Source organism: Lissotriton vulgaris, chromosome 2_2, assembly GCF_964263255.1.
Source record: "Lissotriton vulgaris chromosome 2_2, aLisVul1.2, whole genome shotgun sequence".
NCBI lineage: Eukaryota > Metazoa > Chordata > Amphibia > Caudata > Salamandridae > Lissotriton > Lissotriton vulgaris.
Genome location: NC_141688.1, coordinates 131,934,506 through 131,960,436, shown reverse-complemented (window position 1 = coordinate 131,960,436; position 25,931 = coordinate 131,934,506). Strand labels below are relative to the sequence as shown.

At 46.1% G+C, this 25,931-nt stretch overlaps 1 protein-coding gene across 4 annotated transcripts in view; it reads left to right on the top strand.

Annotated features, from left to right (window-relative positions):
- The window catches only part of TLN2 (talin 2), a 598,939-nt gene that overhangs the window by 127,440 nt on the left and 445,568 nt on the right, over window positions 1-25,931 (top strand). For all 4 annotated transcript variants that reach the window (XM_086959469.1, XM_086959467.1, XM_086959468.1 and 1 more), the window contains exons 9-11: window positions 3,902-4,057; window positions 6,963-7,064; window positions 11,343-11,419. In XM_086959469.1, coding sequence (XP_086815595.1) covers window positions 3,902-4,057; window positions 6,963-7,064; window positions 11,343-11,419 — 335 coding nt within the window. The remainder of the gene's footprint in view (window positions 1-3,901; window positions 4,058-6,962; window positions 7,065-11,342; window positions 11,420-25,931) is intronic.

Below are 25,931 nucleotides of genomic sequence, written 5' to 3'. Positions count from 1 at the left end.
CGTTGATATACCGGTTCGTATCACATATGATGTGTTTAAGCACTGCAAGTAACGACTAGCTATTACATCATACAATTGTAATCAGATGTAATGGTCACTCGATGTCATCGCTTCCAGCCCTGTGCTTTCGTGTGACAACCTAATGCATTCTGGGTATAGTAGTCTTGTTTGCTCCAATTGACCCAACTGCTTTAATGCAGTCGACGTTGCCACCCTGTTTACAGTGGCACGATTCACTGGACTTCCCCTTGATGAGTTGCCCTTGGCAACTTGCAATAGAAGTGGCTGTAGGGGCCCTGGCGAGGGGCTCCAGCGCACGTCAGAGCTTCTTAACACCACAGCCTCGCGAGCGGACTGTTCTTCCAGTGATGTCAGGCCTGTTCGGCAGGAAACTCCCTCCTCGGTTTACAGAGCTCGAGGGGGAGCCCGGAGTGCAAATGTGCACTGAGCAGGGAAGAGAAACCCAGCACTGAAATCGGAGACACACGCGCCGTCCCAGACACGATCCCTTCCGGGGCAGGCGCTCCCCATTGGGCCCCGGGAGGACACAGACGGCCGGCCATGAGGCCCCAAACTAGAGCAAAAGTGCAACTCCGGGGGATAGGACCGTAAAGTGGGACAGAGGGCATTCCCCACTGATTGCAGCGCTTAGAAAAACACTTCAAGGAGCAAGACGTTTTTCGCCAGAGATCGGAAAGTAGTACATTTAGAACCGTGTTGCGTGCTGGTTTAGAGCCTCGTTTCAGCACACATCTGCTATGCCGTAGTTATCTGTTAATTTCTCGTTCACAAAAAGTAAAAAACCTAAAAAGCGGGGTGGGGTGTATGTCCTTGCAAGCCCTTTCAAAACAGATTCTTTGACAAACTGCCTACATGTGGCTTCTACGGCGTTATGGCCAGTGTTGCTGACTTTGGAGCTGGCGAGCCAAGTTCTATACTCAACATCCTTTGATTCTGGACAAATCACTTCATTTTCACTTTCCTACGAAAACAAGTTCAAAATGAATGGGACTGTGTAATGTAACTGATGCGCAAAGAGGTAAAAAGAAAGCATTCTCATAAAAAAGTAAAGACAAATATGTACACTTTTAATGGCTGCTTTGTACAAAGTGAAACCATAAAACCTGGTAAAATTGTGGTTTCCCAGCCTAACTCGTGCTCTCTTAGGCAAATATTTTATTTTACCCAAACTCCTTTTTTTCATTATTACAAATGAACGCACTTCAAATATGCGAATTCAGAATACCAGTTGTACAAAAATCTACCGTGTTTGATTTAATAGACTAATTTTCAGGGCTTGGCTCGTTCATGGGCTTACAGAGCCGAGCCAGACCCTAGGCTCGGCTTTGGTTTGGCACTCCGCGTTAATATGTTGGTTCGCCCACCTTTAACCTATTTAATGTGAAAGAGAGAGCGCGCGTCTGTGTAGCCTGACTTTAGAGTCTCTGGCACTAAAGTCCTGACTTTAGAGTCTCTGGCACTAAAGTTGACAAATATGAGTTATCTTGTTATTAATTCATTATAACGTTAGATTATTCCCACCTAAGAACATAAAGACACACTATGTTTGTGTTGTGAGAGGGATCTTTATTGCAGCTAGTCTGCAAATAGATCTGTGTGGGTGCCTCACCAATAAGCAGGCAGCTTTGATTTTGGCTTAGAAAACTGAAGGGTGAAGAATTTCTTGGAAAATAAAGCTGTATTGTTTGTTATATTATTAATAATTGTAAAATAAGAAGATGCTGGTTGCATTTTTTTAAACATTTACTTGGTAATTTGTAGGCATACGTACCATGTTGAAAAAACACGGCTGGCGTCATTCTTCAACTGTAGCCTGTAAAGCTGTTAATGTTTGTTTCTCCACTTGCAAGTGGTGTAGTGCAGCCCTGACAATACTCACCTCGTGCACAAGTCAAAAGAGTGTGTCCCATGAAGCTCAGTTGTGTGTAACTTGCCCAGCGTTGTTTTGTAGACTGCTGATCAGGAGTAACATAAGGAAGTACTTCACGGGAGGGTTGAGCACGCAGAAAGTCTTTGCCTCTCCACTCACAGTGCACAGGTACCACGCCTGTACAGGTGCATCTAAATGATTTCACTCCTAGGAGTTGAAATGAAATCTGCTCATCAAATCACATGCCTTGTCCTGTACATGCATTGCTTGTTTCCCTATGTGACCCCTGTGCTGGATATCTTACGGAGGCTGAACTCGAGAAACATCCTTCGCCCAAAGCAATGTTTTTCACAGCAGGAAGCATAGGGCGGTCTTTGACCTGGAGCACCCACAGCCTGCACACAAGGAAGTATGAGATCTCAGCACCTGGCTGTCATCCTTCCTGAAACATCAGTCAGGGACAGACGTCTGACCTAGAAACTTTCTCACCTTGAAAAGCAAACTACAGACAAATCTCTTCCCGTTGCCATTCACCCAACGACAGTGCTGAAGTACCCTAATCTGCCATTGGATTTTAAGGGTAACCATCAGAAGACCTGGTTCCCACATTTGCAGATCTCCTTTCTATGTTTCCATTATATACCTTGTATATTCTCTCATGTTGCTTTGATCATGAAGCTATTGCATCATTCTAGCCTTACCTAAAGTGTTCCATAGTTCCCTGTATATGCTTACAGCCATTACTTTACGCTTCCAACCCTTTAGCTGATCAGCTGTTCCTGCTGAGGCAGTGGTAGAACAATAGCCTAGAAGTGGACTTACTGTTCACCTGATTCTAAGGCCTATCAAAGGTGTCTAATATAGAACTATCTCACATGCAAATAATGATGTTTCTTTTTACAGTTTGACTTCCTCGGACTGCATGTGATGTCAAATGTCTGCTCTATGTGCATAAAACCCTCCATTAAAATTTCGACCTGGACTTAACTTTCCAATTTTATCTCATTTGTTTTCTTTAAATGGCCCTGTCCTTGCTGTCCATCCTCTGCATTCCTTCCCTCTGAGCCATGTGCATGTTTGCCCTAACCTTGGAGCCTACCAATACCTATTCTGCTCTAGCACATCTGCTAATCCCACCGACCCTCTGCATAAACCTAAATCTACATACCCGCCCTCACTAATGATAATACCTAATTGATACTAATTGTCATCCACTTCAAAGATACTGAAGTGGACATGAAGACATAAAATGGTCTCCTTGAGAGAACTAAACTAAACTCTTCACAAAAATAACCACTGGATTAATCCCTTTCCTTGGTTCCCCCTTCAAAGTGCTGCTTGGCATAAAGCACTTCAACATCTTGTTAATAAATACTATATACATATAATTACAATACAGTACTTAATAAACAATCTGTTAACTTTCTGTAGTGTTCACTCCTGCTCCTTCCATCCCCTATCGGCTCATCAAAAGATGGCAGCTGAAGGACTAGCCTGAGCTTTCATCTTAGGTCAAAGGGTGGGTGATCTCACTTCTGGCAAATACCACTGATCCTGGGATCTCCCTCGCTTGCTTAATGAGTTGTCACATGGCTTCTGACACACATGGCCTTGGCTACATTGCATAAAGACCATTCACTGCTGCACACTGGGGAAAAAAGATTCGCGGGAACATACATTGTAGCTAAGGTTGCCAACAGTTGATAAATGTTAGGTATGGTTGGATAGGTCGTACATTGCACAACTGAAACTACCTCATTTGAATATAATTACCGCTTTGAATCAAGTTGGTCAACACTGCCTTTGGTCTGCTCTTGGGCCGCTCTAGCAATGAAGGCTCACACAACTACAGGACCGCCATTTTAAGACTGCTGACATAAGTTTGACGTTTACACAAGAGTGTAGTGTCAGCCTCTTGGTAACAACTAAATTGCCACTTCTGAAGCTGCCACCTTTACTCTCTTCAGGTGCATGAAACAGGAAAATTAAACCTTTGCCTTCCTCTTGCAGGAGAAAATGAAGAGCAAAAACAAGCTGGTCCCCCGGTTGCTGGGAATTACCAAAGAGTCGGTGATGCGTGTGGATGAGAAGACCAAGGAGGTGGTGCAGGAGTGGCCCCTGACCACTGTGAAACGCTGGGCCGCCTCCCCGAAAAGCTTCACTCTGGTAACTGTCCCTGTGGACTCATTCGATCAGGTCTTTTTTTTCCAGCTCGTGTAGACTTTTAAAAGGTTTCCTGACTTCCTTAAGGAAAGCTGTTAATGTAGTGGATGCGGAAAGACTGATTTATTTCTTCTTCGTGTCCTCGGATTAAATAAAATGTTGGCTATAATTTGATTATTGAAATATAATCTCCAGATAAAGAGACATGTACATTTTGAAAATAAAATACTTTATCCAAAAGAAGGAACCTAAAAAGTAATGTAAATGTGAAGAACTAAAATTATACAAGATTTTGCAAAGAATATCGTTTAACAAATGCATTTCATTCATCTTTTGTTTAAAAGCTAGTAAACTCCTTTATTGTTTTTAATTTGTTTCAGTTGTTCACCTGGGGCAATCGCTCATGCATTATAGCTCAATATCTTGTCCTATCACTACCTGAGAACGTCTTCCCCCACGCCCAAGCTTGTGCACCTACCAGATGCAGGCATACAACTGGAATAGGCTGCACTTTGCCCAATGACCGCCTTTGTATTTAGTCTGTCTGGTGTTGGACTCTATGTGACTTTTGCACGTCACGTTTAAATGTGTCTTCGGAGAGACTATTCCTGGACCACCCTAAAACAAGGTCTTGTAAGGTGGTTCTTACTTACTTGGATCTGTATCTGGAGGCCGACACCTGTTTGTTTTCAGAATTTCAAAAGGGATTTAATGGTCTACGTTATTTTATATCATTCTTTCAGTGGTGATGGGTGATTTGCATTTTGTTGAACCTCCACCGGAAGTAGGCCCACAAAAAAAAATGTATTTGTCTTTTGGTTGGTAGATTCCTTAGTAAATGTTACACATGTTACAAAGGTGATAGTCATGGATTTCCCTTGCAAATATGTAGGCAAATAAACCCTACTATTTTCCTCAATCGAGTATGTGCCACAATAATCCTTGATTGTATATAATCAGTGGGACAGATGAAGTATAAAGGATATATACATTATTCATGAGAAACGAATAGGTACACTTATTTAGACCAGTTTATTCGCTTCAGGAGGTGTGCTTTCTTCAAACAGTTCCTGCTAATAAAAGCTTGAGTGGTCTGTCAGTGTCCAGAAGGGACTCGTGGGTCTTGCCCCCCAGAACTGGGTGAGGTTGATTTACGAGAAACAGCCACACTGAGTCCAGAAGCAGGGTTCTCATAGAAGTTATGTGCATGAACTGATATCCAGAGGGTATTTTGGAGCGCTGGCAGCAGGATCAGTGGATAGATGCATTTTGTGTGTAGGGCTTCACCTGGTTGGCAGGTGGAAAACTGCAGCTTCATTTGGCAAGTGCTGTAAATTGTGCTGTGTGTGCTTGTCTGATCTGAATAGGTTAGTAAAGCAGCACTTAGTTTCAGTGTTCAGTCCAAAACACGCTAGTTGTGGGCCATGCATCTTTATTAGTAGCACAAATCACAAGAGACAAACAACTGTATCCCAGCCAGCCACCAGTCCCACTGACTTGCAGAGTCTCCCAATGGCAGCCATTAGAATGAATGGGTCACCGCATTGCAATCCAAGCCTCCATGCCCAGATTGTACTTACAACAGAACATATGGGATTTCTCTCAGTGACTTCGCTCCTGGCCCCTAACGTGTTAAACCTTTCCAGAAGTCACGGTGCCGGTACAGTATGGAGCGCAATTCTTGCTCCTGGCTTGCCAGAGACATCTGATTACTTAGCATCAGTTTCAGTGTGCCTACATCTCTGAACTTGCACTATGCGTCTTTGCACTCACTGTTGTCTTCTGGTTAGTGAAGTGATTCTGAAGAATGACGTGGGTGAGAGGGAAGGTCTGGTCTGATGCATGCCTTGAGAGTGGGGATTTTGTGGTCAGAACAGACGACCGTTCAAATAAGTGAGCCGGAAAGATTAGTGCAAACTGCAGTTATTTAGGATGGCCTAAGCAAAAGTGAGGTACTGAGACATGGCTGTGATACTCCATCGTTCAGAAGGTCCTATACTCTCAAAGTAACAGAGGAGGACTATTATAATGTTTATGAATCTGATTTTATTAAGATCTTTAGTGCCTGCTTAATTCCTACAGGAAACCCCCTAGTCCGTAGATGTATCTATATGGTATTTCCGTAGTGTGAACCTAGCCTAAAGGCAGCAGAGCGCTGTACATGGTCAAGAACACGCATAAAGTCAGCGAGCAGCTGGAGAGGAATTGAGTTGTGGGTGGTTAATACATTCTAATGTAGTGTTCTTTAACCCCTTGGACGCTCATGACGAGCTCAGCTCGTCATGGTGTACACCTCCATACACTCATGACGAGCTGAGCTCGTCATGAACAATGGGAAATTCACTAAATGAGCACAGGAGGAAAATAACGCTAGCACCCTGAGGGTTAAAGAGGTGAGTCTTAAAGTCTTTCCTAATGTGGAGCCGCAGCGTTGAGGAAGGAATGAGGAGTACAAGGATGTTGTTCCAGATCCTGGGGGCATAGATGATGCATTTGTTGTGGACTTGAGTGTCCAGAAGCTAAAAGTCATGGTCCAGATGGTGAATAGAGGATCATGGGAAAGCATTACAATCACCATGCTTGTGCTGCAGCATCACCAACATTAAATATTTTTAAGACGCATCGGTCACAGGTGATGGTAGCGCTAACCCCCGTTTAGCTTGAGGTGTATAAACGTCCACGCTATTCCCGGTCAGTCCCAAAAATTTATCACAGCAATAAAAACAAATGCTTAGGAGTCTACAAAGTAAAGTGAGCAGGAGTGATGTTAATGCAAACAATAATATTAGGCAAGGGTTTGGAAGTTCAGTGTTATTAACACTGCCAAACAGGTAAAAATATAGCAGCACCTAATATTTTTCTTGCAGCATTTCACCTTCTTTTTGAAAAGGTTACGTCTCTCTTGTAGGACTTCGGCGAGTATCAAGAAAGCTACTACTCAGTGCAGACCACGGAAGGCGAACAAATCTCGCAGCTCATTGCAGGCTACATCGATATCATCCTGAAGAAGGTAACGCGCTGCGCTGTAACCACCATTGACTCTTGGGTCTATCCACTCTTGTCCAAAGAGGAGACTGGGAAGGGAGGGACGGCCCTCGCCGTACAGCGGATTTCCAACTGCACAGCATGTACATACTGGTAGTTAATTGTTGACGGTGTCCTTCTTCTGAAATTTACCAAAACTAATGGGAGAGTAACCAGGTCAAAGAATGAACACAAGTGAAGCTTATGTTTTTATGATTGCTACCATTACAGATGCCAGTAAATGTTTTACACCGAAAACAATTATAAACTAAGTTCACTGTCTACACAGTGCATACATTAAATTCATTAATGACAGTGCCTGTAAAAGCCTTCTAGTCACTGCCCATTGTAACACCATCGTGTGAAATGACCGCTTGTTGTAGGCCCTCTGGGACTGAGTTTCATTTAACTACTAGATACCTGGGATCTCAGCATAAAGCTACTGGCAGAAACCGAAAGAGTATCGGTACAGAGAGTGAAAATCAACCTCCAACTATTTGGTGCTAGACCAGCACTTGTAACTAATTTCACATATGCCAGCTGACAACCACCTTAGTGGCAACCAACCACCTGGAACATATTGGTGGCCTCCATTTGCTCAAACTCTCCAGCCCCTTTTCAGTTTCTGAACTAGGTCATACAAGCCAATCAACTGTCTCCAAGTAATGAGTACGTTTCGTCTGGTCTTGTTTTTTCAGCCAATAGCCCTGTGCATGCTGGGACATAAATACCCGTATTTACAATGATAAATGTAAAACTCCACGCATGGGCGTGCTTAGTATCCTCAACTTAAAAAACAAGACTGGCTGAGAGACAGTTATACAGGTCTGTTGGCAGCTACAATTATGTGGTAAGCAGGACCTTCAGGTTTGTTACAGACAAGCTCATTTCTGTGTTTTAGGGATATTTGTTTAGCTAGCAAATTCATGTGGACTAACCTGTGCTGAAACTTAAAAAGGGTAGGTCTTTAACTTGAAAGAGTAGATGAATTTTGCAGCCCATAATCTGATTAAAATACAGGTCTCTGTGATTATGTCTCAAGTAAAGCTCTGCGAAAGAAATTACTATTATATTCCCATCACTGTTGAATACAAGAGTTCATACCATGGCATATAAACACCATTGCTGTTCAATTTTGAGCTTAGGAAAAGATGTATTTTTGATGCAACCCTGCATTTCTTGCTAATGCAGCGTTTTTCTGATGAAATAACTTTCTGGCGCATTTTTCTGTCTGTCACATTTCCACCATCTCAGTGTATGCTGAATAATTCGTAGGGATTAAAGCAAATAGAAGTGCAGGACATGTACTTCATGGTGGCCGAGATACCAATGGCATTTCATTCTTCTCTCGAAGGTTGGAAACAACCAGACTGCCCATGTCTAAGAAACCAGGTAGGAATTGAAGCTTGAGGGGATACACCATGCAAATGCAAAACCCAAATATATCCTCATTTACTTATTTATATGGCACATGCCACAAACCTAATTAACTCAAGGCTCCTTATTAAAGGAGATTGATTTCAGCTGATACTGAGTAGAGAGTGGCAGAAGAAAAATACTGAGGCAGGACCCATTTATTTTAAGAGAAGGGAATGATTGTTCGATCACAGCAGCCAAGTAGAAGTCTATCGGATATTTTTTTCCAAAGTCAAACTAAAGCCATTTTTAAGACATTTATAGACCAGGCATAGGATTTCGAGAACACTATGTCTACTGGATGCTAGTTCAGTGTTTTTTAAGTGAGGGAGATACTGTAAGAGTTCAGAGGATTCATGTAAATGACAACATTTCGCACCCCTTGCAGTTGGTCAGTGGGAGACCTGTGCCCCGCTCATCCCCACCACCCAGCAAAGAGTTTCTGTAATGAAGACGAGCATTGATCAGTGCTCTTAAAAATCTACTTGTAAAGCGTTTGGACAATAAAGTGAACAAATTGTTTAATCTATCCCAAGTTGAGGAATGCCAACTTCACCACAGTCCCCCATGTGTGACCCACTACTGAGCTCGTTATCCTTGATCGCTGCATTGTTTTTACTTTGTTTTAAAGAATCAAATGTACGAACAAACAGGTTGGGAGGTTGCAAGAAGCTATTGATAGATTGAACTTTTTAACTGGGATCCATCAACAGAACATCAGCCCTGCAAATGTAATTCAAGGTGGTAGCTTCAGCCTGTCCCACTCTGAGTGTGGAGGAGGCATCCTGTGTACTGTTGACATACAGATAGATATGAGTGTAATATGTGTAGTAGTGAAATGGCAAACATTGATCACTTAGGGCGTGAATGAAGGGATTCGGATGGTGACCCATTTTCTGGGCATCACATTTGACAGCTGTTTCAGAAGATAGACGTGGTCCAAGCTTGACTCATTGTATCCTCTCAAAGAGAAATGATTCGAACCATTGAACTGCCTGGTCCCAGACATGAGCCACTGCTTGCAATCGACTAAAGAATGCGCAAAAGTCTACCAGGTCAAACACGACCGCCAGCACTGTTTCAGTGTCGTGTCTGGTCTGAAACCCTGCATGGTCATTACCCATAAACTCATGATGTTTTAGGAACCTCTTGACCTAGGAGAAAACAGTTTTTCCACGATCTTGAAAAGAAATGGAAGACTTGCAGTAGACTAAAAGCTTTGCAAGTGGTCAAGAAAGACTGAGTATAAGTGGCTAAGAACTTAGTAACTCAAGCTTATGCTAGAACTGTTAATTCAGTTACACAAGGGGCAATAGTAGCTGCTGCAAATCTAGCAGCTACTGCAGGAATTATAGCCAAGTCCTAACATACTGGAGTACTTTTTTAATCATAGCTTCGATATCTGGGAATGCAAGTAGAATGACCTATAAGGTATCAATTGGCATTTTAAATACTGTTCCTTCTACTGGAGAGCACAGTTGACCCCTATTAAAATCAGTTGAGAAATGGAAATTTGAATGTGTTGGCAAGTAGGATCACAAATGCCTACAAAAATTGGGAGAATTCTTTCTATTGATTATTAGCTTGTTCTCTTTTTCTATGGAAAATATTGCTCATATTGTTCTGGAGCACTGCTTAAAGAGGTCTGTAACGCCGTTCGGTCCTGCATTTTCTCTATTTATTTTCAAGTCCATGACCCTAGCATTAAAGTTTCCTCAAGGACCGACTGAAACAAAGAGCATACAAAATTCGGGCTTTTTTAGATTTAAGTGGGGCACCACGATTTATTATGTTCATGTAGGTGTCATGGAAGAGACCAAAATTGTTCATTGATTGACCCTTACTGAACGTTTCATTTCCATGTTTGAGCGCTTGATTCGTATTTTTACGGCACACTTTTTTGGTGGATTATTATGTCGAAGATCATCTTTGTTGCTCATTTGACTAGTCTCCCTAGAAAGGTTGACGGTGAAATGTCTAGTAAAATAATCAGACCAGCCAGTTGAATATGTATCACAATTAATTACTTGAAAATCTCGAATGATAATTAAGTCCGAGCAGTGTCTTCCTCCCCTGCCCCCCCAGGATGTGTGCCCATGAGTAGTTTGTTTGAGTAACCTAGTGGTCAGGCGCCTTGGGCAGTACATCCAGCCTGTGAAGTCCCCGACTAGTAAAAGATGATGCACATCAAGAAGTTGCAATGCAAGTCGGTACTGAATAGGTGACCACTTTTAGTACTGTACTGTCACGGAACACGTTTACCTGAATAAAATCTGTTTTTTTTACTCAGCAGTTGTGGCATTCTCAGAAAACCTCATCATACCACCATAAATGTTAGCGAGCCAAACATTGATGATGTATGTGGAGTTGGTCAACAGTTGAATGCTAAGCAGAGGAAAATGTTAATCCAAGAAATCCGTCTGTACGGCACTGTATACAGCGTTTATCAACCCTTGTCATGTGGTTGAAGAGATGCAGTTGGTTGAGAACCAAGCATACATAAATTACTTCCATTCCTTTGGGGTTGTGTTCCGCAACCACAGTTTGGTCTCCCACTACCAAAGCCCTAAGACAGTCCCATGTTCATGTTCAGCTGCATCACAACAGAGGTGTGCTTCATCGTACCAAACCTACCTCCCCACGACAACTCTCACAAGAGAACTTCACTGAACCATTCCACTACGTCAGATTGTTGCAGAATGAAACAATATTTCACAGATCTTTTAGCACCAGATGTTTGTGAAGAATACTCAAAACATTTGTAACCCATCAGCAGTGTTGTGATTGTTGTACTGTGATGCCTTACTATGAGCACACATTCATAACCTGTTTGCTTCTTGCCTTTCAGAAACAGAGCAAAGACAGATTTGGCCTTGACGGCGAAGAAGAGTCCACTATGTTAGAAGAATCAGTTTCTCCCAAAAAGTACGTTGTGTGAGCGAAGAAACAGGCCCGTTGCCTCCTGGTCTTTGTGTGTACCGATAGATTAAGCCCACTTGCTACTGTCCAATACACCATAAATTACATATAGAGGATATTACTTGTCTCTAAAACTTTGTTATCGTCCAGGGTAAAGTGTTTAGAGTTTGAGAGGACAGAGAACCTGAGGGTCACTTCTAGAGTTTCTTTGTGTATTGTCATGCATGGTGACCCTAACCATGCTCCATCAACACGTTTTTACAGTCTCTTGCTGTGCAACACAAGTGCCTGTTCCTCGGGTGTGGAAAACAGTTGAAATCTACACTGTAGCAAAACAAACCAATGTCCAGCCCGTAAATTAAGGAATGCAAATATAGTAAGACAAACAAATCTTTAAAAAAGGTTTACTTACATGCAAACACACTTCTGGTCTTGCAAAGCGATTTTCAGAAGTATGCCATACAAACAGATCCAGCTAAATGTTTGCTTTTCAACTAATGTCTTCGAACTGTTAAATTAAAACCCGACTGGATAGGGTTCTTAACTGCAATAGCAATTGCTAGTATCCGTTTATGAATCCACATGAAATTTAGCAGTGAGTGAGTTTTGTATTGGTATGTCAAGGTTCACGCTGATCCATGGAGGGGGCGGTTGTGTTTGTGCATTCATCTCCGGTTCCATGCAGGTCCGAAGGCAGTAGGTCAAAAAAACCTTTGATATACTAAAATATTTGGCGCAATGTCATGGATCTGTGCGAAGCTTCATAGCCACTCAGCAAGTGTCACTCACTCTTGATATTTTGTAGTGTATTCAAATCCATCAAAGAGAAGAAGTGTGAGAGGGTCGGGGGGCCACCAGATGTGTTTATTTGCTTTTCCACTATTTCATGGATCGTCATAAAGTTGTGCAGGCTGTTAGCAGGTTGAGCCCAGTGCAAGGTGTTAACAAGCTCTGACAATTATAAAAGGGATATTAAAAACGATCTTTTATTATCCAATAAAGTTGGCGCCGTTTAACATATCTTCACAAAATTTGACTGACACTTGCCATGGTTAGCGTGTTATTGCTATGTTGAGTTTCATTTTTTTTTTTTTTTTTTTTTTTAAATATATTTTTATTGCAGGAATTAGTATACTGTTACATTTTCGACCAGCAGTATAAATCAATCAAAATCAATGGAATACAACCCTCCGTCCCCCAGCAGTATGTATCCTTACACAGCCATTCAGCCCACAACCCAATGGTCGGGCGGCGATATCCAATGGGGACTCAACAGGAGGTCGAAGCTGGCCCGAATAATCCATCGTCCGTCATCTGCTTTTCTAAACAAGCCTACAAAACCAAAAGAAAACCCCTCCCTCAAAACACTATGAACCAAATTAACCCCCGCCCAACCCCGCCATCAGCGCACGGTAACAACCGCAGTATGATCTGTGAGAGGACCCACGAGGAAAGCAATAGACCTGTAAAGCACAATCGCCTATCGGGACTCGGGGCGAGCTGCTTCCTCACTTTCGGAATCGCTGGGGGCGCAATAATCCCTGAGGGCCTGCACTAATGTCTCCCATTCCAGCGCTGCCTCCTGTGCCTTTTCATTCTGATGTCTCCTAGCTAACTGGTACCTCAGCGTGCTTTCTCCCGCCGCCCACTTCAAGAGTTCGCTGTGCCATCGGCCCCCCGTCGGACCAACCCGTGCCTTCCAGTTCCTGGTCACCTCTCGTTTGGCAAGGAGAAGCCCCAAATCAATGAATTTACTAGTAATTTTGTTTTGGGGGGTATGTGGAAACCAGTGTAGGAGTCCCACTGCCGCATCCACCGATAGGGATCTCCCTGTCACCTCCTCCAGGGTCTTCCCCACTTCCATCCAGTAGGAGGATAATCCCGGGCAGGACCACAACATGTGGAGAAGGTCTGCATCCGGTGCCTGGCACCTGGGGCAGTCCGCGGAGCTTGTAGCAAAATACTGTTGGATTTTCGCCGGGGTCAAATATGCCCTATGGAGTACGTAGTAGTGGACCAATTGAAAGCGGGCGTGGCGCGTGCCCTTCCAGGCTCGCCGCACGAGTTGGGACCAGGTCGTCTCTGGGATCTCCTTACCTATGTCTTCCTCCCAACGGGTTCTTAAGGTAGTGAGGGGGGCCAGCCCCTCGTTGAGCAGTCTACCGTAGAGGCAAGTGACCGCCTTCACCGTCCCCGCTGACATCATGACGTATTGGCACACCTGAGACGTTGGAGGCTCCTCCTGCCCGTGCTTCCAATGCGCCTGGATTGCTCGGACCAGGGCCGAGTGCAATAGAAAGTCGCCGCGAGGAACCTCGAAGCGATCAATGAGCTCCTGAAAGGGCAAAAGCACTCCGTCCTCGTAGAGGTCACCTACCAATTGTAGGCCCGCATCCTCCCAGTCCGCTAATCGTGACCAATCACCGCCATGGGGCAGCGCCGTCAGCATACCCAAAGGTATTTCGGGTGCATATGGTATTCGCAACTGGCCCCGGGTGTGGGCACGGTTCCAGCACAGGCGAATGGTCTTCTCCTCTAGCGTCAAGTCCTGCAAGGCCAAGCGTTGCCGCAGCGCTATGAAGGAGAGAACATGCCTAGCCATCCCCGTGCCTCTCCTGTCCTCCGGGCCCCGGAATTCCCTGGCGATCTCCTGGGTGAGGGTCTGTAGCTGCGCCGCCAAATAGTACTTCTCAAAGTCCGGAACCGCAAGCCCACCCTCGGACTTCGGCCTTATCAGGGTCTTGAGGGCCACCCTTCTGCGGCTCGAACCCCAGAGGAATCCAACCATCATTGACCGCAATAGTCGAAAAGTGGCCGGCGGGACCCAGATCGGTAGCGCCCGGAAATAATACAGTAACCGGGGGAGCGCCACCATCTTGAGCAAAGCGATCCGTCCTGCCACTGAGAGCGGTAGAGTAGCCCAGAAGTCCATGCTACCCCGTAGCGCTCGAGTGCTGTGAGCTATGTTCCCATCCAAGAGGTCGGATGGTTCATGGTAGATGTATACCCCCAGGTACTTAAAGCAATCAGGTTCCCACCTAATCTCCCTACTGAGAATAGGGCTAGGTGTGCCTCTGCGGACCGGGAAAAGACAAGTCTTAGCCCAGTTCACCCGAAGGCCCGAGACCTCCCCAAACGCCGTGAGCGCCGTCGCAGCTCCATGCAGGGCGGCGACCGGGTCCTCAAGGAAGAGCAACAGGTCATCGGCGTACAGCGAAATGTAATGTGGGCCCGAAGGTGTCCACAAGCCACCATAATGGGCTCCCGAGCGGAGTAGCAGCGCCAGTGGCTCCACCGCTAATGCAAAGAGGAGCGGGGACAATGAACAACCCTGCCTCGTGCCTCTCTCCACCTGATACTGTGAGGAGATCAGCGGGCCTGCCCGGACCCTGGCCGATGCCGAGGCATATAGGACCGGGGTCCATCTGATGAAACCCTCGCCGAGGCCGAATCGCAGTAACACAGTGCGCAGGTAGTCCCATTCCAGGCTGTCAAAAGCCTTCTCCAAATCTACCGATAGGACCACCGGGCAAGGGGCGTCCACTAGCGGTTCTCCCAGCAAGCGTAACAGCCTACGGATGTTCATGGTCGTGTTTCGCCTGGGGATGAATCCAGCCTGGTCCTCATGTACCAGGGAACTCATGTGACCTAGCAACCTTGAAGCCAAGATGCTGCTCAGTATTTTATAGTCAACCGTCAGCATTGACAAAGGACGGTAGGACGCCGGATCAGACGAGTCCCTTCCCGGCTTAAGGAGGGGAACCACTAAGGCCTCGCACATCGAGCCGGGGAGCCGACCAAGCCGCTTCGCCTCTCTATACTCTATCAGCAACCGTGGTGCTAGGAGATCAGCATAAGCTGCATAAAATTCAACCGGAAGGCCGTCCAGGCCCGGGGTCTTATTTCTCGCCATCTTTTTAATGGCGCTGCGAATCTCCCCCAGTTCTATGTCGGACCCCAGGGCTTTCGCCACGTCAGGCTCCACTGTTGGGAGCTCCAGGGGTCGCAGATAATCATCGAGCAGGTCAGGGACTTTGGCAGAGCGACTGCGGTACAAACGTTCGTAGTAGTGCAGGTAACAGCTCAGAATCTCAGGCTGAGTGCGCACTTCGGTCCCGTCCACCATGCGCATGGACATCGTCAGAGAGGTCTGGCGCGTAGGTTTAGCCAGCCATGCCAGTAATGCGCTCGATCTATCCCCCTCTGCGAGGGACCTGACCGTATAGGCCTTGTAGTCGAAACAGCGCAGCCGTTCGACCTCCGCCGCCACCGCCTCCTTCGCCTCCGCCGTGCGTTCTTGGAGTTCAGGGCGCCCGGGGCGGCGGAGCTCCAACTCATGGAGTTTCCGATCAGCTGTATCTAAATCGTCGAGGATAACTCGCCTCATGCCTACCTTCTTGGAGATGCAGTAACCCCTTACCACCACCTTAAAAGCGTCCCATTCCATCGCCCTCGAGCTCGCAGTGCCCCTGTTGGACGCGAAGTACTCCGAGATCTTATCTCCAAGGTCCGCTTTGAACACACTGTCCTCAAGGATCTCGGGACGCAACTTCCAGGTGGGCACTGCCGGCACCCCAGGAAACCAGCGAAGGTCCAGCAGGAGAGGGTTATGATCTGAGATGGTCCTGGTCAAATATTCAGACCGGACCGCCGCTGAAACCAATTCAGTCGAGCCAAGAAATCCGTCCAGTCTAACGTGTAACTCGTGTAGGCCTGAGAAGTAAGAATAGTCTCTCGTGTCGGGGTGTTGCGCCCTCCAGATATCCGTCAGACCCCAGTGCGTCTGCCATTCCCTGCGACCCTTAGCCACACGGCGAACCAGAGAGTCAGGGAGGGGTGGGTGCGAGCGGTCATTCTCCACATCCACTACTGAATTGAAATCCCCACCGAGCAGGAGGGGCCCGGAGAAGAAGTGGGCTAACGAGCCCGATAACCTGGAAAGGAAGGCAAGCTGGTCCACATTGGGTGCGTAAACACAGCAAACGTTTAGGTCCCTCCCCCCCAGAGTGCCCGAGATGGCCACATAGCGCCCCTCCGGATCCACCACTGTATTCGTTACCTGGAAGGGAACCCCAGCTCTAATCCAGATTAGCGCCCCCCTGGCATACGCGGAGTACGTAGTGCAAAAGATCTGCCCTCTCCACCTACGCTGTAGCGCCGCCCCTTCCGCCTTGTTCAGATGGGTCTCTTGCAGCAGCGCCATTTGTACCCCTCTACGCACTAAATAAGCGTGGACTTTGTGTCTCCTAGACATGGTGTGAAGCCCCCGCACGTTCCAAGTAATACATTTCACATTAGCAACATCAGCCATTGTCCCATATTGTTCGTGCAAAGTCTCCCCATCTGGGTCCCAACAAAGAAAGAGCAACAATCAACCCAGCACTGATGGCGGCCATTTTCCCCAACCAAAATTCAACAACTCCAATTCGACCCAAACCCCTGCCCACCCTCCCCAGAACAGGACCCAAATAGCACCATCTAGTTCCCATCCAAACCATACCCTCAAAAAAAACCCTATCCCCAACTAATCCTGCGGTCGCCACCGTAGGAAGGCCTTAAGGGCCAGGTGCGGGCTGGACGTTGGCAGTGGGCCCTCGACGCTCTGGCTACCAGGACTAAAGCAAGCCCAAAACAGTAAAAGAACCCTTGGGGCACGAGCATGGCACCCCACCCCCACTTCCCCAGGATTCATGATCAATCACCGGCCCCCGCCACCCCGGCTTCGGGCCCCCACCCAAATGGATGCAGCTCACCCCGTCAACCCTGTCCATCCAGAAGGTCCTCAACTGAATTCGGCGTGATCACCGGCGTGTGGACGCTATCAGTTACCGATTCCTCCGAGTCCGTTGGTGCCCCCTCGTCGCCAGGGTCCGCTTCCTCTTCAATGGTACCGTCCCGTGAGCCAGACAGCGCAGATAACACCTCCAGCACTCCCTTCCGTTCCGTCGACGTCTCCGCAGTCGAGGGTCCACCCGACCGGCCCCGGCGACTCCGAATCCTTTTGGATCGCCGTCGCTGTCCAGGCTCCACTGCCAGCTGAGATGAGGAGCCAAAGCCATCTTTCCCGGCTCTATAGAGTTCGAGCCAGTTACAGACCTCCTCGTGGGTATCAAACAATTGAGTCTTGTCATCGACAATTATACGGAGCCTTGCAGGGAATAGGAGCGAGTATTGGATGCCCTCGCTCCGGAGCTCGCGCTTGACCGCCAGGAATGAGAACCGCCTGCGTTAGGTCTCATAGGTGTAGTCCTAGAAGATGTTCACTTGGCTGTTCGCCGCCTTGAAGGGGCCATTATGTCTGGCGGCATTGAGGATGAGGTCTCTGTCCCGAAAGTGCAACAACTGTGCCACCACCGGTCGCGGGGCGCGGCCCTGTTGTGGTGGCCTCGCTGGGTCTCTATGTGCTCGCTCCAGGGTGTAGAAGGAGGATAGACCCTCGGGGGCCACTGTGTCTCGGAGCCAGGTTTCCAAGTAGGCCACCATGTCGTCATCCTCAATCTTCTCCGGCAGGCCCACCACTCGAATGTTGTTTCGCCTGTTACGGCCTTCCGCGTCTTCCGTTCTCTGCTCCATGGCAGTAATCCGGGATAGGGCATCCTTCATTGTCGCAGCCAGAGTTCGCTGTGCCGGCTCCAAAGTTTTTATCGAGCCCTCCACGTCCTTGACCCTATCCGAAAGTTTGCCGTGATCCGCTCTGAGGAGGCCCAAACTCGTCACCACCTGGGCAATGTCCTGCTGGAGGGCCGAGCGTGTGGTCGCAATCGCCTCCAGAACACGGTCAAATTGTTGCTGCAATGGTGCGCCACCAGAGCTCTCCGGGTCCACATGTTCCTCTTTGTCCGGGGCCTCCGAATCTGAGGCGGCTGGGGTAGTCCCCTTGGCTCCCCTCGGTTTCCCCATGTCGCAGGAATCACACAGTGTGGGGCCAGGCAGGGGCGCCACCAAGTGCGGTCGTCGGCTATGTCTCTCCCGGTTGTTGGTCCTCGGGCCGAGGGCCGGCGAATTCCGTCTCCAGGGCCTATCGGATCTCCACTGCTTCGGCCCGCGCCACCACCCTGTTGTCGGAGGGCACTGAGGAGGAGGCGGAGACAATCGGCGCCAGGTCGGGCAGGCCCGTTTGGCTGATGAGGGTCTGGAGCGAGGGTCACCAACACCACCGGAGACTCTGTGGCGCCAAGGGGCCGTGCCTCCCATGGGAGTGTGTCGATCGGGGAGACGCAGCCAAGTGTGGGTTAGGGGGTCGGCACCGCGGCTGGGGCCGCCCGGCATCGGTGGGTCGAGGTCCACTATAGTGAAGGCATCCGACCATCTAGGCGCGATCTCCGCTGCCAAAGTTCAATCAGATCGATATCCAGACCATCATATCACAGGGAGATGAAAAGGTGGAGGGTGCGCTGTAGTTAGCGATGCTCCTCCAGTCTAAAGGTCCCGACCAAGGGGACAAAGAGGTCCGGGCGCCATGTTGGGTCGCACTCCGCAGATCCACAAACTCCGATTTTCCGTCGGATCAACGCACGATCGAGGTGCGCCAGGTGCCTCGGCAGGTCCCAGTCGGTCCAATCGATAGTTTGCGGGGAGAAGGGTGCCCCACGGCCTCCGATTTACAGGATAATCCCGGGCTCAGTCCCGGAGCCGAGCTCTCAGGCGACCATCGCCATCGGCGTCCAAGCCACGCCCTCTATGTTGAGTTTCATGCAGACTTTTTTAAGTAGGGCTTTTTGAAAAGATGTGGCAAAAAAGTGTTAATTTGAAATAACTTTGACTTCCTTTGACAAATCTGCACAACATTAATGAGGGATTTTCAGTGATAGTATTTTTGGTTTGACAAGTTGAGCTCAGTTTAGGGATAAAATTATAGGGTGAGAGTTAAACACCTTTGATTGGCTAATAATACATTTGAACCTATTTGAGGCATATGAACGAAGGTTGCAACAGCACAATTGGGGTTCAGACGCAAGTGCTGTTGTGCCCAGGCCCTCACCACAGGCCCAGTGCCAGACCTCTGCCATGCATAGCGGATGATGGTGCACATGGGTGCTGGATGCCGGGCATAGACGCAGGTCAGGCAGTTCATCCAAAGGACATACAAGGCAGGGGTTCAGCTGGAGGGTGGTCGCACCGTTTATCCCTGTGTACAATTAGGGCTGGACGTATAGTATACTCCGTCTCTCTGTCTTAAACTGCTGATGTGCCTTTAAAAAAGTAGCAAATCAACTGGAAGAAAATTTTTCAAAAAGTGTTATGGTTCTTATAATGCAAACATTGCAACATCACGCATACAAAAAGTAAAGATGGGAACTGAAAATATTAAAGTGGCTATATGGTACTACAATGAAAAATAAAACCCTCGAAAATGGTCAATCAAGACCTGCTACTGAAACCATAAGTCACGCCCCCACCATAAAAACCCGTAAGACGCTCTCAAATGGTCTGTTTGTGAATTCACTATATTCATACCAATAAAGAAATCAACTTAAAAAAACTAAACTTGATTAAATAACACATATACACAAACAAAGGCGTATTATACTGTATCCAGGGATGGTATTACCAGTATGGGCCCTTTTTTGTAGGGTGTGGTGGGTAGGTTTTTGCTATGAGATGGGCCAGTTTTGTGGGGACGTGTGGGCCAGTTATGTGAACTTCTTCATATAATGATAAAGGCGCTCCGGCACTGTGACTGTAGATGAAGGGCGGCCTTGCAGTAGATACCAGTACAGATCAGCACAGGCCAGGAGGGAAACGCATTGCAGCTGCATCATAATGGGGGCATGAGTATAAGTAAACTGGAAATAAATCAGTGTAGGTGCTGTCACCCATGTCACATCTGCCCTACATCCCCCACTCTCCAGCTCCATGTCCATGGAAAGCACCTAGGATCCGGTCAGCAATCATTGCCCCATCTTGCAAGCAGCTTCGCCCCTAGCGGCTCACGAGTTGGGAAATGGGCTCCTTGTCCTTGGTTAATGGGGCGCTGAGATGCACATTGAGAGACCATGTGAGTGCTGGACAAGAACCCCTCCCTAGAATGCGAGTAATCAGACGAATTACAAGTTTCACAGGCAGACTAAGTGGAGCAAAGGGGCCTGATTGATGCTGTATATGGACTTGTTGGTTTCTGACTAGTGGGTCTGTCCTGAGCCTAGTACAAGTGAAACAGTTCATAGATTTACCAAAAACACTGCAGGTATGAATGCTGCTTTCTACCCAACTGTACCCTCCTCCCTGGGTTTGTGTTTTTTTGTAATTAGCTTACATTATGGGTCTGAGGGGGAGTTTGTGGAATAAGACACTGGGACCAAACTGGCGGCTACTTTTTTTTTTTTTTATAAAGTTTTATGTAGCGCAAACCAGATCCCAAGGGATATCAGAGCGCTTTACAAAAGGATGAAAGGGGCTCTGCCTTTAGTTTAAAATGGTGGCTTGGACCCACACCTTAATTTTAGGTGTACTGGACACGTGGGGAATGGGGATCCATCGATTGGGGTGTGATCTGCGAAGTGGACCGGTCTTTGTTTTTGTGTCCCTGCCGGTCTGCCTGCTGTATGTCTTCTGCAATAATTCTGTCCATAGATTAGTGCATATCCTCAAACCTTTCAACAAAGATGTGGGTATAGAAGATCCAAGTGGGACTGCAATCTCCCTACAAATGTGTATAGTACAATAGCTCTTTTGCAGCTTTACTACACCCACTTTCACTCTATTGGTGCACCTTCAAGTGCTTACCACCTGGGCAATGTACAGCCCCCTTGATAAGGAGCTTGGAGCTGAAGCGCTATTTAATGGCAATAGGCTGTAACATATCATTGAGTGCATCACAAGTCGCGTGAGCCTCAAAAGCCAAAATATTTCACAATGCTCCAGGTATGATTAAATTAGGGAGTACTGTTTTCATTTTTTTTATTGGCACGCTGGTGATTGTAGTTCTATTTGAATAATGCCAAAACACAAATATTTCTAGAACCGGAACCAGGAGAAGATGAGATGCACCTAAGTGAGATCCTTCAGATATCTGAAAACTTGTTTTTTTTTAATGACGTTGACATATCGATGACTGCCAGTGGTGTGCAATGTAGACATAGAACATGCAATGCTTCAAAATGTAGCATATGCAAAAATGTGTAAAATACGACGAAGGTAGCGATATTTATAATTTTTTTCTTTCACCTTTGGCTCATTCTATATTTTAAATATAGTTTAGAAACATGACCTGAAATATTGTATACAATGCTAACAATTCTTACAAGCGAGGGAAGGTGAGGGATGTCTAGTACTTTTTATGTGAGTGTGCAAATTTCCCTTAAGCCATTTATCTCCTACAAGCTGCAGTACCTCGCCTAACCTTGATTTGGTTTTAGCAATCACATTTGACCTGCAGAAGCTGGTCAGTTCACTTCCAACGGCCCACATTTGAATGATGTACTTGGGTACCCAGAAGGTGATGACATGCGATCACTCAATTCAGTCACCATCCAAGGCACTCAATAGTTTATTTCCATTTCACTCTGGTGTGTGTATGGGCCCCTTGTAGGACGGCCAGTATTGCACTGCACATCAATGGAGGCGGTGGGAAATGAGGAAGGTGACTTTGTAACTCATCGAAGGCAGTGTTAACGGAGCTATTACCGGTTATGGATAGGTGAGCAGGAATGTTCATATTTGTAATTGTTTTATATAAAGAGCACATAATGAATTTTACTGCTTCATTTTCAAGGAGTTAGCCACAAACAATACCAAGCACATATGCATGCCGCTCCTTTCTTCAGCCAGACTGCATATCACAAATGTCCACGCTGATGTAGTTGGTGCGATCTGCAAATGAGATTGTTATTTTTAGTGCCCAATTCATGAGTGGGGCCTCTTTTAATTTGTTCCAGGCCTATTTTCCTTATCAGTCGACCCTGACCGTATCTATGTCAAAGATACGGTGACCTCTATTGTCATTTTTTTTGTCCTCATTTGCCTCTGTCACCCCATTTTGCTTTTCTTACCAGCCGAAATGTCCAAAACCTCATATGCTGAAAAGAGTTACTAGAGGTGGATTCACTTGGAGACGCCCTGAAGTAGTAATTTGAACCATCCGAAACCCAATACACACCATCACCAGGTGGAGGCGACCTACCACCGTGAAAAGGTGCTATCAGCCAAGGCGGAGAAGGGCTCAGTCATAGGATCCCCGATCTAATAGATTAAATGACTGCTCCCACCAGCTCAAACGAGGTGCCCAAAATTCATGCCTTCGACATCCCTTGACTGACATATCTAAATTAGCCACACTCCTCGCAGATAATATCCAGTCCTCATACCTTGGTGGAATCTGAGACACCCACAGCTTACAAATCTCTCTACGGGCCAACAGAATCGCATAAAAAAACAAGTTTGCATTGTTCTTATTGCTTACAGTTTGGGAGTGTCAACAGCCCAAAAATAACTAGTAAAGCGCTTACCTTAATTTGAATCTTCAAAGAATCAAATAGCGCTCTATTCGCAACCTCATAAAAGGGCTGGATCTTTCAACAGAGTAGGAACATGTGATGATCTTCCGCCTTCATACTGCCACACTTTGGACACATATCTCCTCCTTTCCTAAACTTGGATAACCTTTGGGGAGACTAATAGGCCCTGGAGATGGTGAAAAGATGGTTCCTTCTCAGGTATGCAGGTTTTACTATTTTGTACAAAGTAAGCATAGATACTTGCCATTGATCTTCCAGCGTAGCCGTCAGCAAGCATCTTCCCCAGAGATCGACTGAGAGAACGAAATTCTGGTCTTCCATTTCCACCGTCCACCAATACCATAGTGCGATCTCCTTATTAAAGGCCCGCCCGGAAATCAATTTCTCCTTAAATTCGTTATACTCCCCAATTTTTGTATTTGAAGCTTGACACCAACTCTGAATCTGAAGATATTAATATCTTGATGATCTTTGATCAGATTTCTGTTTGCAATAATCCCAGGAGATCCACTGATATTCATATAAGAGATGTTTTCATCTTACTATGCCCGCTTCCCTCAAAGGTGCAGCCAGCGCGTCCTTGGTACATATCGGGGGAGCCCGGAGAATCCCAGATGGGAGCAAAATGACTAAAATATGGCAGTTTCACAGCTTTCCTCACTCTATACCATGTCTCAGCCATGCCGCTTAAGATTTTCAATCTAACTTTTTAAAAGTATTTTGGGTCTGCGTACTTCAACATAAAACCTCTTTCCGCCAGATTCTATCTCCTCAACTAAACCTCAAAAAGTCTTAGGGGGTGTAGCCAAAAGCATTCTTCCTTTTTTTTGCAAAAAGACCAGGAGTAAAAGAGCAAATCAGGTAGCGCTAAGCCTCCTTTTTTCCATTCTCCTCCTGAAATTCTTCCAGGAGATTTGTGGCCCCTTAGAGGACCAGATAAAAGAGCTAACCTGACTCTGAAGTTTTAAAAACCATACTTTATAAAAGGGGAGAGGAATAGTCTCAAAAAGAAAAGTAAACTTCGGAAGGATTACCATCTTTATAAGATTGACCCGACCAAACAAAGTCAAGGGGAGATGCGCCCAGTTCTTCAACCGGGTAACCACTTTCTTCTTAACTACCTCAAATTTTTCGTTCGTGAGGCTGGCAATATCCTGTATGATCTTCAACCCTAAATATCTCATATCCTTAGTGCATTTTATTCCATCCGCTTCTAAGTTCCAGGCCATTACCTCAGTTTTTTAGTTTATTAATCTTATACCCTGAAATTTTACCAAAGCCGGTGGTGATTGTTAAAACCGATTCGAATGCACTCTGTATATCACTGGTAAAAACTAAAATATCATCTGCATACAGTCTGATCTTTTTACTCCAGCCATTATATTGAAATGGTAGAATCTCTGCAGAGCTTCTAAGTCTTCTAGCCAATGGCTCAATGTATAGATCGAACAAGAGCGAGGACAGTGGACAGCCCTGTCTCGTCCCCCTTGTGATCTGAACCGGTTCTTTCAGGGCTCGATTAACTAGAACTCTAGCTGTCGGGGCAGCATAGATACCCTCCAAAATTCTACACACATAAGGAACAAGATTGAGAGATTTAGCTACTGCTTTTGAAAAGACCCAGTTGACACGATCAAACGCTTTAGCGGCGTCAAGTGCCATAACTGCTAAGGGGAGCTCATAGGTGATGGCCAAGTCTATTGTTCCTGTGAGATTGAATGCCAGTTCTTTCAATGCTCTACCGTGAATAAACCCCTTTTGATACTCATGCACAACCAAAGGAATAACCCCATTCAGCCTTTCTGCTATGATTTTCACAAATAACTTATAATTATAGTTTGTATTGTCATTGTTGTAATTTCTGATGACGTCTGCCGTAAGGTCATGTACAGTATGAATGACGTGTATATAAAAACATAATTTCCACACTTATATTCATTCATATAAGACTCTCAGAATGAACACACCAGTCCCTGCCAATGGATTTGCAAACGGTCCTACAATTTTAAGCACTTTATGAACATTTTCATTTTTTACACCGTATTTGGGCAATCCTCATTTGATTGCCCTTCAATGCTACTGCTGAAAACACCAGCACACTACTTACACGGGGGTGTAACCTACTACCTGATGCATGTCTCCTTGTCAATTCTAATGCTGTTTCTTTACGACTCCGATATATTCGGTCTCACAAATTAAGAGAGACCTATAAATCGTCCCGTACTTAATTAACCATCCATAGAAGGTAGGAATTTATTTTCCACCAGTCGAAAACACATTTCATCAGTATCCAGTACTTTCCAGCCCACATAAAGTGGCGTGTGTTTCCTCTGTACTGTTTGAGTACAATTAAAAACATGGAGAGCTCTAAAAAGTTACAGTAGTTCCCATGTGAAGCGGATTTGAGATGTTGTGCCCGTATTACCTTCCTTGCTATATAATATTCTACATACATCACATGATCCTAGGAGGTTTGTACCATGGGAGTGGTGATTGTGCTTGCAGTTGACACGCTTGTCCACTTCCGCTGTGTCTGTCGAGCCTGATGGTTGCCTTTTACACAAGGTGTTTGATGGCTTAACTTGGTGTAAGCTTTATAAACTAAATTATTGTTGGCTTGGTTTTGAGACCGGATTATTGGCAAATGGAAGAGGAGCTGCATGGTTTTTGAGCAGTAGAGAGATCTCTGCTCTACTGTCAAAGGGGATGTTGGTGACTATAAAGCTGAGAGTTCCTCCATGTGTGTGTTTATGTGCGTTTCTGTCATTTGGGTCAAGATGTGTAGACATCAATTTTTGTAATCACAGTGAAGGTGAATTCCCCATGTCATATGTTAGTTCGTTTGTGTACGGCTGGGGGTTAAAGTTAGGTGATATAAACTGGTGGAAACATTGAATACAATGCAATGTGTGCAGAAATAGCTACCACTGCATTTGTAAGGTGGGGGACCAGGTGGGTTTGTGCCCTCGACTGTTTTATATAATGTTGGTCTTTCTTTGGCTTTGTGTAGATCTCCTTCTTGATTACAATCAATTGCAATTCATTGATATTTAACAAGAAAC